Source organism: Eumetopias jubatus, unplaced genomic scaffold (assembly GCF_037043125.1).
Source record: "Eumetopias jubatus isolate StellerSeaLion01/CBP00866 unplaced genomic scaffold, mEumJub1_p1.0 scaffold_4, whole genome shotgun sequence".
NCBI lineage: Eukaryota > Metazoa > Chordata > Mammalia > Carnivora > Otariidae > Eumetopias > Eumetopias jubatus.
This window is the reverse complement of record NW_028274810.1, coordinates 155,467,229-155,483,634: the sequence shown is the minus strand read 5'-3', so window position 1 is coordinate 155,483,634 and position 16,406 is coordinate 155,467,229. Positions and strand designations below refer to the sequence as shown.

Genomic DNA, 16,406 nt, shown 5'->3' with positions numbered 1-16,406 from the left:
AAGAGAAGACCAGAGATAACTTCAAGGAATTTAGAAACAAGATAGTACTCCTAAGTGAATGTTTTCCTTGCTTTTTTTTTTTCATTTTATCATGTACATTTACAGAAAACCTGAAAAAACTGTGTCATCATTCCTAACACTTCAAGGACATTTCCTGTAATTTGAGAGACTTTCAGTTTTTTAGTAGCTAAAGATGAAAGGAGTTTCAAGATATATATTTATCTGGAAAAGTAACTGTTGCTCCATTTTAAAGTTTTAAACCATTCAAATCCTAGGAGTGCAAGTAAGAAAAAGGGTGGCCTGTCAGTGGAGAATACAGAGAAGCTGATTGTGTAATGTATACAAGAAAAAAATTTGAAAAACAGAGCTAAAAGATGAGAATGGATGTTCCGAGAAGAAATAAAAGATGGAAAATGTGGTTGAATGTTTGTATATGTCTCCGTGTTTATATAATCAATAATAGTCCCTGTGGAAAATGCTACTTGATTATTTAGGAAAAGAAGTATCAGAAAATTATTTTCTCAACTTTATTTTTCAGTGTAAAAGTCACTTTTTTTTTAAATCCTAAAGGAGAAAAGATGAATGTTTTATTGAAAAAACCAAGCATTTATTATGTTTTTTTCTTACCACTCATAACTATCTCAATGTACTTGTACTTTTTGTCAGAAAGTCTTGAGTGACCTTTAGAAATTAAGTAATGGCAACTTAAACTGAGCTCAAATCATTTCTGGGGGTTCAGGCAGGAAGCCCTGCAGTAGACTGCAATGCATTGCAAATCAGATGTCTCCTCTAGTGGTCACACTAGGTCACGCCTCAGGTCTCAGGCTACTGCTCTGTTCTAGGCAGTCTGTCTCAGAAATACCTTCTGCATTAGTCCTCTGTTCCCTTCAGCTTCCTAGACTGGATCTCCATTACCTTTGACTGACCTGATCTCTGGACTTCCTTCCAACATGTATTATGGACCAGATTATTTATTTATTTTTTAAAAATATGATTTACAAGGGAATTAGAGCATGTTAACTGTCCACTCAAAAGCTGTCAGGGTTTTACTCTCTTCCAAAACTTAGATTACAATCCGTTTTCTTCAGTCTGGCATTTAAAATTTTCATGCTTTGGCTAAAATCTGTCTCTCATGTTCTAAGACTTTACAGTTCTAGAATCATCTCATATATTTGTGATCATGTGTATTTATGTGAACAGCCTATTTATATGTCCCTTGCCCATCCATTGAGGTTTACTTTTCCTTTTATTTGAAAGAAATTTTTGTGTATAAAAGAAATTAGTGCTTTGGCATGTACTTTACAGGTTTTTTTCTCAGTTTGCATTTTTTCATGTTTATGATTTTTGTGTCATACAAACATTTTAGATTGTCTAGTTTTTGTCCTCTGTTATTGATTCTTGCTTAGAATGCCATTGTTCACACCAAGATTTAAAAATAATTCTTCCATGCTTTCTTTTGTTATATAGTTTTATTTTTAATATTAAGTTTGTTAAATATTTAGTGCATCTAGAATTTATTTTTGAATAAATTTACTTTAGAATAGTGATGTATGGTTGCAAATTAATATTTTTCCAAATGACCAATCAACTGTTCTAACACTATTTGTTGAGTAATCTTTTTCCTAGTAATTTGAAGTGCCAGTTTTTATTGTATGTTAAATTTTCATATGCATTCTGGATCTATCTCTGGAAACTATTACTTACTTTTTCCACTTATCTCTTGTCTGTTTATGTATTTGTGTTGAGTTGTTATAATTTTTGAAGCATTATTACATATTTCAGTATCTGGTAAGATTAACCTTTACTGATTACTCTTTTTTGAAAGACTTTTTCAGACCTTTTTTCTAAGTTTATTTTTCTATAGATCTTTAGAAATATTTGGGCCTTTTCAACAAATAAACATGGGTATTTTAGTTGGAAATGTGTTAAACTTAAAGATTCATTTATGGAGAATTGATGTCTTTATGCTATTGAATATTCCTACTCAAGAACTTGTATTTTTGTAATATTCAACCTTTCTACTTCCAATTTTTGCAAGTGTCTTTTGATGCAACAATAAATTTATTTCTGAGCATTTTATGCTTTTTTTTTGTTATTATGAATGATATCTTTTTCTCATATTTTCTAACTACAGAAGTCATGAGAAAGTTATTAAATTTTTGAAAATAAAATTTAAAAAGTTTGAAACTGCAATCTTAAATGTTGTAAGTTTAATGTAGAGAAACTTATTTTTTTCAGAGCCATTTGACACTCCACTTTCCTTAAATATTTTAGGATGTATTTCTTAAAAACAAGGAAATACACTTATTACATAATCATAATACATCCATCAAAATAAAAAAAAATTAACAAAGATACATATACTGTAATCTAATTCTTAGACCTCTCCCATTTGAATTTAGCCAATTGTTCTGATAATGATTTTCATAGTAAAAAGATCCAGTTCAAAATCTCGTTTTGCCTTTCATTTTCGTGTCTAGATAGGAATAGTTTCTCCATTTTCCTTGCCTTTCATGACCTTAATGCTGGGAGATTACAAACAGGTTATTTAGTAGGATATACTTCAGTTTGGCTTCTCTGATCTTTCCTCATGATTAGATTCAAGTGGGATATCTTTGGCAGAAATGTCATAGAAGTGATTCTATGTTCTTTTTGCATCTTATCAGGTGGCACATGATTTTACTTTAATATATTGATTAAGGATTGATTATGGATATTATATGGAGAACTTCTCTGCAGTGAATTTACCTTTCCCTTTTGTAATTAATAAGTCTTTTGTGAAGAGATATTTTGAAAGTATAAAAATATTAAATTTTCATAAAATATTAAATAAATAAATGTAAAATTATGATATCCTAGTTTGTTCATAGGGTTTTAAAGATTTTATTTATTTATTTGAGAGAGAGAGAGAGAGAGAGAGAGAGCACAAGCATTGGAGAGGCAGAGGAAAAGCAGACTCCCTGCTGAGCAGGGAGCCTGATGTGGGGCTTGATCCCAGGACCCCAGGACCATGGCCTGAGCCGAAGGCAGACGCTTAACCAACTGAGCCACACAGGTGCCCCTATTTCAAGGATTTTAATGAGTTATTATCATTACATATTTTGATGTCCAGATAGTTCATAGTCTGGCCACTGGAAATGCCTTCATTATGGTCTAACCATTTCCGTGCTTTCTAGTACAATAAGATTTTTCAGGCTCATCTTGTGCTTTCCCCATCTGAGCCCTAGAACGAACTCTCTTGAATTTACTTTTCTACAGTTTTTCCTGCTTTATAAACCTGTTAATTTCTGCTTTTCTACTTTCTTCCTTGCATTTCTCTTGTTTTAATTTTCTTTTCCTAACTTTTTGAGTCAAAATGCTTAATTCTTTTGATTTTATTTTTTGTCTTTTCTTGTAATATAAATATTTTGGGGAATGCATTTTCACCAGAGAAAGACAAATTATATTCCATAGGTTCATGAAAACATTCCCTATTTTTACCTTCTTGATATTTTATAGGTTCAGTTTTGATATGCTCTTTGATTTAAGAATAAATTTAATATATGTTTAATATATCTCATTAATTATGTAATTTATATTTATATCCTCAGTGATTCAGTTGTTACTTGATTTGTAGGTAAGAAGGAAAGAAAGTTACTGTAGAGGTTATTTTGTCTCCATTTATTCCTGAAATTTTTGCTTTATGAATTTTAATATTATATAATTTGGAACACAAAACATTTAATAGATTCCATACCTAAACCTATACTTCTTGATTTATCAACTTTAGACAATAAATATTCACAACCTAGTATAAAATGAGAAGAATTTCCCTCTTCACATCATGATTTGATTAGTAAGAATATTAATGTCTAAGTCTTTGACTAGTTGCATTCATATCTTCAAATATTAAGGTCCCATTATTTAAAAAAAATTTTAAATTGTAAATATTAATTATTTACTATGTGAGGGTATCTGTACAAGTATATTTTATGCTTTCACTTCTCTGCTGACACTTCCAAGTTGTTACTCATTACTATTTATACTCTTTTTATTAGAATCTATGAAGAATTTATTTGCATTAGGCTTACAGAATTTACCTACCCTTTATTAGTATAGTGTCCATACTATTTAAGTTTCAGTTGTATGTTTATCAAATTGTATTTTTTAAAGAGATCTTACAGTACTTGATATTCTCTGAGGTCTTATGTTTATTTATTACCTTTTTAGTTTTTGGAGAATAAAACTCATGATATATTCCCTCCCCCCATCTGTCTTACTGTTTGCCAAGACTTTGCTATAGAGAAGACTAAGACCATACTGAGTTTTGGCTAGGTGCTAAAATAATTGTTTATCTTCAAAACATAGTAACATTTAATTATTTACTCAGTCCAGAATATCTGGTCTCTTTGTAAATCATGTATTATGCTTTCTTTTTCCCTTTCTGGGTCATGGTATTTAATTCTTCATATTCAAATCTTTATATGAAAAAAGTGTTTTTATATGTTTGAGCATTTTTTTCCTGTACCATTATTTCTGTTTTCTTATTCAGGAAAAGTTTTCACATATAATCTCTGTTTTCTACCTTCATTTATCATTTTCTCTTTTTCTTTTCTCTATTTGAATGTGTTAGCCTTTATGTTCTGATCATATTAAATATTGCCATTTTTGCTATTTCTAACATAAATTTTGTCATAATTTTCTTTCTCTTTCTCTTCTTTCCTAAATATAGCCTGTTTATTTGCAATTTCTTTCTGTTGTCTTATTTATATTTAATGTCATGTAGCTCTTTGTTCTTCTTTCATCAAGGATGTGTGTGTGTAATTGGAGGGCTTTCTCCCCACTTCCACTATTTCTTCTGATGCATATTATTTGATTTTTATTTGGTAACTTAATTGTTTCTCATTGTTTTTCACACTTTGCCTAGGGTATGTTTTGCCTAGGTACCCAGATTATTGAATGGTGGTTATTTTTTGAAGATAGGTTACTTGCTTGAAAAAAGATAGCAGTAGGGAGTAAGCTGGTACAACAGACAGGTTGAATTTTCTTGTATGTTAACTTTGAATACTTTCTCATCAGCTCTGTTCTGTGCTCTTCCCTAAAGGATATATCTCTAATTAGTACTGTCATAATTCATACTCCAAAGGTTTCTTGGTAGTGACTTGACATCTATTTTTAATTTGAGTATAGTTGATACATGATGTTACATTAGTTTTGGGTGTACAACTTAGTGATTTGACAGGTTTATACATTATGCTATGCTCACCACAAGTGTAGCTACTATCTGTCCTGTTCCATTGCTATTACAGTATCATTGACTATATTCCTTATGCTGTTTATTTGGCCTCTATTTCTCTTCAGTGACTGAGACAAGCTGTTTCTGTGTTGATTGCCACCTAACATTTGTCATTCTACCACTACAACAACCTGATTCTTAAAAAAATATGAGTATATGTGAAATTCTTGTTCAGCTCTACATTCTATATATGTCATGGGCTTTGGGTTCCTGTTAGTCTAAGTCTCAAGAGCTTCCCATTTCAAGTAAGATTTAATTGGTTATATTCTTTAGGGCTATACAACCTTCCCCTAAAGAACTCTGCTTATTTCCTCAAACAAGATAAAACTTTTGTACCTCTTTTAAAGTTTATTGAAACTACACTATTTAGCTGGTATTTTTCAGTTTGTAGTTTGGAAATATGGTAAATACTCAGTATTTTGTCCTTTTTCAAGTTTTTATTTAAATTCCAATTAGTTAATATACAATGTAATATTGGTTTTAGCTGTAGAATTGAGTGATTCATCACTTACATATAACACCCAGTGCTCATCACAAGTGCCCTTCTTAATAACCATCACCCATCTACCCCAACCCTCTGCCCACCTCCTTTGTAGCAACCCTCAGTTTGTTCTCTATGTTAAGAGTCTGGTAAATACTCAGTTTTAATGAAGATCAAAATTGTTTCCTCTTTTTAACCTTTGTTATTTAGTGGGCTCTTTGCCATGGTGAGATTTTTAATGCCCCAAAGACATTGGCATGATCTTCAATCTTATGTAGAAGAGAGGTAAAATGATTAAAGTATGATAACCTGCAAGGGGCAGGGTGTGTGTGTGTGTGTGTGTGTGTGTGTGTGTGTGTGTGTGTGAGAGAGAGAGAGAGAGAGAGAGAGAGATTTTAAGTAAAGCTTCTGTTATCCTGAAATTGATTTTCAAGAATGATGTTCATGTGAATATTAGTGGAATGCAGGTTAGAGTTTTGTGCTAGAGAGATTGATTCAAGGAACCTAAGTGTATGTGTGATAGCTGGACATGCAGGTGCAGGTGAGATCGTGGAGGAAGAGGATCTAAACTGAAAAGATAGAGGGATTGAGAATGGATTCATTGACAGTGAAGATGAGCCAGTAGAGTAGTCAAATGAGGAAGAAGCAAGCAGGGAGAGAATAGTGTCACAGAAGCCTGGTAGGTAGGCTTCACCAGTGCCAGATGTCACACAGAATTTAGTGCAAGGAAGACTGAAAAGAGGTTATTAGACTGGAAACTATAGGATTTCCTATATTCTTAATGAAACAAATTTTAATGAATAATGAAAGTGGAAGATAAATTATAGTGAGTAGAGAAGTGAATTTGAGTTGAGGAAATAAAGATGAATATAGATTACTTTTCCAAAATTGTTGGATATAAAGGGAAGTTATTTTGATAATTTGTTGCATAATATTCCCCTCTTCTCTTCCCTCCTCAGTTAATATATGTATATTTTAACATCATAACCCACTCAGACAGGGCCAGGAACAACATAAGCCCACTTGTGTAATTATCCATGTTGTACAACAGCTTTTAGTCATAGAAGTCCTTGATTAGGCTGTATTCCTTTGCTTCTTGATGGTTTATTTAGCTGACATTTTTCAGGTCCCTTATGTTTATTCAATGTTATTTTGAAGGAGAATTAACTTGGTTATTTTAGAAAACAAAATTAGTTGAAGGGAAACAAATACACTATTTTGTTTTGAAGATTTATTATTTATTTGAGAGACAGAGGGAGAGCGTGGGGAGAGGGGCAGAGGGAGAGGGAGAAACTTAAGCAGACTCCGTGCTGAGTGAGGAGCCTGGTGTGGGGCTCGATCTCATGATCCTGAGATCAAGACCTGAGCTGAAACCAAGAGTTAGATGCTTAACCGACTATGCCACCCACGTGCCCCCAAACAAATACACTATTAATCATCAATGTAGGTATGTTTAATTCCCTATTATTACACAAATCTAGACTTACTTATCCAAGTATATAGAAAGAATTAGTCATGCTTATAGTGTCTGATGGATCATTTATTTTCTTCATGTTCTGTACTTCAGTCTCATGTTAGAATTCACCACCTGCTTTTTGGTAGAAGTACTGCTATTCTTACCATAAAAAAAAATATTGATAATGTTTCTGTTGCTGCTGAACTGTTTCTTTGTGCTCTGAATATTGCATTAAACAAGGTTCTGCTTATCACTGGATTAGTTATCAGTGTTTCCTTTTGAAGAGGTCTCAGCTTTCTGTTTTCCAGCTAAACACACCCTGACAATTCCACATGGTCACTGTCACATTTTCTCTTTGGCTGTGCTGTCCATCTCTTTTATGTTACCCAGTAGCCACTCCATAATTTCCCAGTAAATAATGGTTTTGCATTTACATATTTCTAAGGCTTCACTTATTCTTAGCTTTTTTTCCCCTTTTAAGGGAAAGTTTATTGGGGAAAAATAGTTTCATTTTATTCTAATACTCACAAGACCCATTTTTAACAAATTTTTATAATCCCCACAAAAAGCATACATAATTGATTCTACCACACAAATTTAAAAATACGTATCTACCCCTGGATGGACATTTACGCTTATAAACAAAAGATCACCAGTGTGTCACTCGGATAAAACATTGGATTTTAGTTTCTCTATTTCAGTCATATATAGTGAGCATTATATCTGTAAAGAAAATTGGTTTTTTAATTGTGCCATGAATTTCTTGTTCTTTGTCTCTAGTTTAGGATTTACTTTGTAACCACCCTTTTATATCAGCTTCTCATCTTCTTTGAAACAAACTGTGGTCAAATCTGTGATTTTTACCCCCATCATAGGGTTAAGCTCCCTCTGCTTCTGTCAAAAGCCCAGCTAAGACATATTCATGAGGGAAAACAAAACTGGAAAACAAATGTAAACTTAGTCCCTCTGAAACTCCTTAAGCTTTATCCTGGTATAAAATTTGATCACCAGAAAAGCTCAACTTTTGGTCTCTACAGAGTTATAATTTCATGTTGAAATCTATTGACTTTTCTTTTTAATGAAACTGCTTCAAAGACAAGATCCATTATGTTGTTCAACACCCTTTATATAAAGTCCCTTGTCACAGATACCTCCTGGAATTGAGAATCAGTGAAGAAATTTTTTGGTGAGTTGTAAAGTGTCCTTCTAGGCTGTGAGTAGTTACTATATAGGCTATTCTGGTTTTGAGTTTACTTGGCTGTGCCAAGTTTAGGGCAAAGCCTTACCCTCAAGTGCTGTAGCTTTTCTCAGGCAAGTTGATTTCTCAAGTTTTCTATTCTCTGCTAGCAATTCTTCGTCTTATAATATCCATCCTGTGATTTTTTTTTTTTTTTGGTAAGCTATTTTAACTGAAGGATGATTTTTAAAATCCCCCTTTTAAGCCAGGATTTCTCAAACCTTGAACTTTTTTTAAAAAATATCTATGGCAACCATCCCCTTTTCCTGTCCATACCAGACACCAGGGCTATTTCTGATCCTGTTTTTGAACTGGGTTGGGAAATTGCACTAAACTAATACTTTGTAGAAATCTCTTCTTAATCCATCAATCTAAAAATCTACTATAATTAAGATTTTATATAATATCCTATATTAAAAATATGAGTATACTTAAAAGTATTTTTGATAACATGTAGCTATAACTTGGTTCATTTAAAATAATTATTCTATATGTTGCTAAAATGCAATTAGGTAATTTTCTGATTCTTAAGACTTAACTGAGTAATATATGTAAGAAAATAACCTAAATCATGTTATTAGTATTTTCAAGTTTATTAAATGGCAATGATTTATGTGGATAGCAACCAGTTTTCTGTTTAAATTTCTTTTATCCTAATTTCATTTTTTAAAAAGTAGTATATGTTATTGATGATTAATTTTAGATCACAAAAGGCTTAAAAATGTTAATGTAATTCAATAATTTGAAATTAAAATTGATAAGTTTGGACGTGTCAAATTCTACTGGGATGTGGTCAAAAATACATTTTAAAAAGTTTAGAAGTGCATTAAGCTGCTGATTTTCTCAATACCTTTTCACTAAGGGAAGGAATAATGTGGATGGTGGTATTACTGCTTTCTGTTTTACAACATTTCTAACAGCATGCATTCTCCTGGAGAAAGGGGAGGACCTGTGATGTGAGTGCCCATCATTGTAATGATGCTTATCGTACTCAATACTCTATCTTCCTTTTCATCTCCTTTGAAGGATGTCAGTTCTTTCTGGCACTGAAGGAGAATTGCAATTAGTTTGCTTCTTGGCTATGATTACTATCTTTCTGCTCTTAAGGGATATTGTGTGATTTGCTTACACATTAACTTCAAATGGGATTGCAAACTGAATCCAGATATTGGAAGGTGCTCTGAAGAGGGCTAGTGTAAGATGGGGGCCTGCATGGATCGAATAAAAATTAGTAGTATTCCAGAGAGAGAGACAGAGACAGAGACGGGGACCTCAAGAACCTCTTCTTTGAATTGTCATGGCATTGTCAGTCTACATTCTAAAGGTATAGGATGGGATTCTGAAAGGCTTTCTTCCAGAGGAGGGACATTATATGACATATATAAACTCCAAAAAACAAACAAACAATGTCAGACCAGATTTGACATCAGTGAAAAACATTACATTCTTTCTTTGTATTATTTAATCACCTTATTCAGTTCTGCTTGTGTATCAAAGACTGATAATAATTCACTACCATGGTCACTGAATTCTTTTACTATGATGAATGTTTGGAATTAAACTTTATTTATAATTTTGGTTAATAAGATTACAGAAAATTACTCAAATTTAATTGATTTTTTTTTCAGCGTTGAAAATGTCTAAGTACATTGATTATGGCCAGTTGAATGCATTGTGCCATATAAGAGGACTACAATCCAGGTAAGTTACTCATGTGTTTCTTTTTCTTTCATTCAAATGAATATGAACATGTTTGTTTTATGGTTAAAGTATAGTAGTATACTATTGTTGAGCCCATAGATACTTGATTTATCACATAGATAAAAAACATTTGAGAACCTGGAGGTTATTTCTCCAGATTAAAGGGGCAGAATATATGTTATAATTTAAGGAAACAGTTGAGTGTGAAGCAAACATAATTCATCCCTAGCTGAGCCCTTTCTAGTACTTAAAAAACAGTCATAAGGGAAGAAAGCTTTAAATGGTTGGAAACACAAATCCTGAGTGAAATAAGTACTTCAGCAGTGCGTAGGAGATACCTAGTTGAAAGATACCAGAGCCAAAGAATTAGGAAATATTAGGGCTCAAAGCTCAGGATTCCTAAGGTATATGATACTTGAAGATATAATTTGAAAAAAAAATATTGCTTTGCCAACTCGGTTTCCCAGTTTGGATTTTTGAAATTATAAAACTAGTTAGTTTCTTAAGTATCAGTGTCCATCCACTCTCCACTTTCCTTTATTAAGAGAGGACCTTGCCTCATCTTTAATGGGACTGCTGAGAAAATGCCCCTATCTATTCTATTCTATTCTATTCTATTTTATTCTCTTCTTTCTATTCTATTCTATTCTTTATGATAAGTGCCCTTCTTAATTTCCATCACCTATGCCCTCCCCGCCCCCACCCACTTCTCCTCTGGTAACCATCAGTTTATTCTCTATAGTTAAGACTCTGTTTCTTGGATTGTTTCTTTTTCCCTTTTGCTCATTTGTTTTGTTTCTTAAATTCCACATATGAGTGAGATCATATGGTATTTGTCTTTCTCTGACTGACTTATTTCACTTAACATTATACTCTCTAGCTACATCCGTGTTATTGCAAATGGCAAGATTTCATTCTCTTTTATGGCTGAATAATATTCCACTGTGTGTGTGTGTGTGTGTGTGTGTGTGTGTGTGTGTGTGTGTGTGTACACCATATCTTCTTCATCCATATATCTATGACAGACATTTAGACTGCTTCCATAGTTTAGCTATTGTAAACAATAAACATAGGGGTGCATGTATCCCTTTGAATTAGTGTTTTTGTATTTTTTGGGTAAATGTCCAGCAATGTAATCCTGGATCATAGGTTCTATGATTAAAATCACTCTATTTTTAACTTTTTGAGTAACCTCCATACTGTTTTCCACAGTGGCTGTACCAGTTAACAATTCCCATCAATAGTGTAGAAGGGTTCCTTTTTCTCTACTTCCTTACCAACACTTGTTTTGTGTTTTTGATTTTCTTGTGTTTCTGATTTCAAATTATTTCTATATCTTCATTGATCTTGCCATCTCTTCTTTTTTTTTCAGAGGAAGGGAGGAGGACATGCTTCTTTTATATTTCTTGGATTTCTCCTAAGAATGATTTTTTTTTCCTATGCCACTTATGCCTCCTCCTCACTCTCAGTGCCTTTCCACACAGGATGAAGAATCAAGTCATGCCACTTGGTTTGAATCTGGCTCAGACACTCACTGAATGTGTGACCTTGGATTTGTTACTTAATTTCTCTTTACTTCAGTTTTCTTATTTTTAAAATGGAGATAATAATAGTACCTATTTTACAGAGTTATTGGGATGACTAAATGAGCTAACATATGTTGAGTAAACAGGGTCTGGCACATAGTGAGAGCTATATAAATGTTATTTTACAATGATTATTGCTATTCAAAAAGGCTCATCCAAGTTTTTAAGCGTTGAATTTATCTTATACGCTGGACCCTTTTCTAACACATAAGAAGCTAGTTCAGGCTTTTGTAGCCGAATGCTTTTTGTGCTGTAATTTTCCTTTGGCTTCTTCGCCCAGATGTAAACAACTAAAAACAAAAAACCAAACATGTTTCTAGACCTCTCCCTCCACCCGCCTTGGGTGATCATAGTAAGAGATATTGAATCACCTAGATGTGGAACTGCCAAAGTATCCATTCTGCATAAATCTTATCAGCCTTTGTCTTCCTGGTTTGATAGTCTTTCCTAAGTAGTGGTCTCTCATTAGATAATCAGCTGCTCCAAGCCCAGTCTGGTGTCCTGCTTGACTTCCTTCTATTAAGTCTTACATTTACTGTGCCTTTTCTTAGACACCAAATCCCGTGAATTTCTTGGATGTTTTCTTTTGATGCACTTGTACACACCAGGGGTCTGGGAGAGGGCATGTTTTCGGGTACCTACATGTATATATATATATATATATATATATATATATATATATATATATTGGGTTTAGGTTTAGGTTTAGGTTTTAGGCTTATGTTTTAGAAACAGAATATAAGATTACAAATAAAAACAGATTTGAAAATGAGTATCTTTTTAGAAGAAGATAATAAATTACAACAAATTAATGATGGCTTGGCAATACAGTCCTTTTTCCTACCAAGATTTCTTTATGCAGTTTATCAGAAATATATACATTGAATTCTTCCAGAATTACAAAGCTTTCAATTGATTTCCACAAATTGGGAAGAGATTTCAGGAAAATGTATTCCTTCATATTTATTCTTTATCTATTATATTTTAAAAATGACCAATGAAATATTTTTCTCCTATAATTAAAAAAAAGGAAGACAGAATTAAATGACTCAAGGATTGAAATTTTTGAACATGAAAACTACCAAGGGTTTGATTATATATTATACATATATGTGTATATAAACCCTACCAAGGGCTAGATTATATATTATATGTGTATAATATATAATATTTATATGTATATATTATATATGTGTAGTATATAATATTTATATATTATATATATATTTTTTAAATATATAATCTTCCTTATAGTTGTCCTTCCTTTGGTCCAGTGTGGGAGGATGGAGGGGAGGCTACTACTCTCCACCACTTCCTATGTGCCTCTACCCTGTCCTCAATCCCAGCTTTTGAAACTACTCCTATCCCTTACCTGGGCATATGAGAGATTTTATACCCTTGTGCCTGTGTGTCTGTATATATATAAACTTTGTACAAACAGCAAGCCCCACTGTGTGCTGGCTGCTGCCCAAATGCATGTAGTCAGTCACTTGCTGTCTGTCTGATGTTTCTTCTCCTCTGAGAATAAAGGCAGTATATTAATATGTTATTCTGGAATTTTTTATCACAAGTAAAAGAAAAAAATTTGTGTAACAAAGAGGAATGATGTCAGTTTTGATTTCTAAATTCTCGGATGTAGGACTTTGCATCTCTAGTAGACTATATGTTCCATGAGGGCAGAAGATTTGTTTATCTTATTGCTTCCTACCCCTTGACATTTGGCATAGGGTTCAATGTTTTGAATTAAGTTACATTCTCATGTTCAGTAGAACTAAATATCTTCTTGATGCTTTAAAAATATATATAGGTTTTCTACCTGTTGATTAGGAGGATAGCTGCATATTTATAGTGTGATGTTTATTTATTTATTTATAAGATTTTTATTTATTTATTTGAGAGAGAGAATGAGCGTGGGGGGGCGGTGGAGAGGGAGAGAGAGAAGCAGACTCCCTGCTCAGCAGGGAGTCAGATGTGGAGCTGGATCCCAGGACCTGGGATCATGATCTGAGCCGATGGTAGATGCTTAACTGACTGGACACCCTTTATTTATTTTGGTACTATTGTCTAGAGAGCTAATCATTTTTAAACTTTTTTTTTTTTTTTTTTAAAGCAACTTCTGTTGTTTGACATTCCATGCTTTGGAGATTTTTTTCCTTTTGTCACAGTACTTTATCATCAGTCAGCTCTTATGTTTAAAGTTCAGTTTACTTAGTAATAAACAGAGTAATATGGTTTGAAAGGAAATGTATGTTCTCCTAAGTTTCAAATAAACAAACTTGAGGCTATGTATTTGCAAATATATTTTCTTATGTGGCCAATTATTCTTGTAATTTCATGCAAAAGCCTTTAAACATGTCTGAATTTGGAAATATAAAAGACAAACACAGTGATAATGCATGTGCATTTATGCATTTGTATGAGTGGTGCTTGTCAAACAATTAGCTTTGTGACTGGGATTATAGAGTTCAGTACTTATTCGTGATTAATATTACTAACATATAGCCACTTATCCTCAAATACAGATGTAGTTATGCTGACTATATATTTTTTGTACTTACAGAGATTATAACTCATAAATAGGTTTTAGTCCAAAGTCCATTTTTAAGTTGATTATCTAGCATCATTTCCCCATACACACAATATTATAGAGTCAGAGGATTGTAGAACAGTGTTAACTAAGAAATCGTCTAGTGGAAACTCCTCAACTTACAGATGATTAATTTTGCCTAATTTTCCCCAACTGTACCTTTTATTTGTATACTTTTATATTAGAAAATATGGAAATGATACCATTAAAATATAGTAATTAATTAAAATATAAAAAATGACATTCAGTAATTGTTTCTTTCTCATTGCTTCAGGTTAGGGTAAAGTACATTAATTTACTAGAGTATTAGAGGTTGATAGAGACAATAGAAATTATTTTAAGGAGGCTCCTCGACAAGTTTAAGGCTCTTAGAGTCTATTGATAATGGTTGGTTCTTCATTATAATTATTTTTATTTCAAAATATATTATCTTTCTTTTTCTTAGTGTTTTGCTAATTCTATTGGCATCAGGCATAAACAAACATTTTTTGACATAAAAATTGGGACATGAAGAGATAGGTGATTTTTATTTTTAAGGAAATGAAGTATGGAAGAGAAAGGAGACAAGAAGAACTTTGAAAATATGGCTTATGTACAAATAAAAGAAATTAATCAAACTGTGATTCTACAAACATTTGTCTGGAATGAAGTCAATTTTTTTTTTTGAACAGTTTCTACTGAAGACCATCAATTGGTACTGTCAATCCAGTGGTGGCAGAAAAGGTGGGCAGAGACAGATGGAATCTTGAATTTACTTTATAGGTTGTGAACAGTTGGAGGTTTGTAATTCAGGGTGTGCTTATTAATGTTATTTTACGTAATGTGCATGTACTTATATCCAGTTGTCTAGAAAAAGACTCTCTACCTGAGGCAGCACCTTTCCCAGGGGACATTTGGAAATGTGAACACATTTGTAGGTGTCACAATGACTAGGAGATGACACTGATAATAAGTGGGTAGGGGCTAGGCATTGTAAACAGTGCAGTGTGTAGTAAAATCCTGCACATTGTTCTATCCAAAATGCCAGTAGCACTCTGTGATACTGTGTTTTATAAGAAATATATATTTGGTCTTTGTCCTTTCTGGCAGGGAGTTCCTAAAACTGTTGGAATTTCCTAAACGATAGAGTGATAAATGTGTCTGTTGTTATGTTAATGAGGTGACATTTGGACCCCACCTAGGGGTTGGTTGCCTAGGAGGGAGAACCAACTAAGTATTACAGGGTTCTAACTTTCAGTTCCACCCCCTGACCTCCTGCGAGAGGCTGGAGGTTGAATCAATTGCTAATTGCCAATGATTAAATCAGTCATGACTATATAGTGAAGCTTCTATAAAAACCCAGAAGCATGGGGTTTGGGGACCTTCTGGGTTGCTTAACACACAGAGGTGCTGATTGAGTGGTCAGCCTGGAGAGGGCATGGAAGCTCTTGTACCCCTTACCGCATACCTTGCCCAATGCATTTGTTCCATCTGGATGCTCATCTGTATCCTTTATCACATATGCTTTTATAGTAAACTAGTAAAGATGAATACAGTTGACCCTTGAACAACACGGGTTTGAGCTGCATGGTTCAACTTGTGTGTTTTGTTTTGTTTTCAAGTTTTTATTTAAATTCCAGTTTTTATTTAAATTCCAGTGTAATATTAGTTTCAGGTGTAGAATTTATATCACTTACGTACAACACCAAGGGCTCATCATAACAAATGCTCTCCTTAATACCCATCACCTTTTCAACTCATCCCCCTGCCACCTACCTTCTAGTAACCATCAGTTTGTTTTCTGTAGTTAAGAGTCCATTTCCTGGTTTGCCTCTCTCTTTTTTTCCTCCCTATGTTATCTGTTTTATTTCTTAAATTCCACATATGGGGGCACCTGGGTGGCTTAGTCGGTTAAGTGTCTGACTCTTGATTTCAGCTCAGGTCATGATCTCAGGGTCTTGAGATCAAGCCCTGTGTCTGGCTCTGTGCTCAGCAGAGTCTGCTAGAGATTCTCTCTCTTCCTCTCCCTCTGCCTCTCCCCGCCATCTGTAAAATAATAAATAAATAAATCTTTTAAAAAAATTCCACATATGAGTGAAATCAT

The 16,406-nt window shown here is 33.3% G+C and overlaps 1 protein-coding gene across 2 annotated transcripts in view; it reads left to right on the top strand.

Annotated features, from left to right (window-relative positions):
• CNBD1 (cyclic nucleotide binding domain containing 1) overlaps positions 1-16,406 on the top strand; it is a 433,287-nt gene that overhangs the window by 5,901 nt on the left and 410,980 nt on the right. Inside the window, exons 2-3 of one of the 2 annotated variants that reach the window (XM_088023124.1) lie at positions 10,078-10,150; positions 16,210-16,212. In XM_088023124.1, coding sequence (XP_087879250.1) covers positions 10,078-10,150; positions 16,210-16,212 — 76 coding nt within the window. The remainder of the gene's footprint in view (positions 1-10,077; positions 10,151-16,209; positions 16,213-16,406) is intronic. The other variant, XM_028111485.2, reaches the window with a different exon arrangement.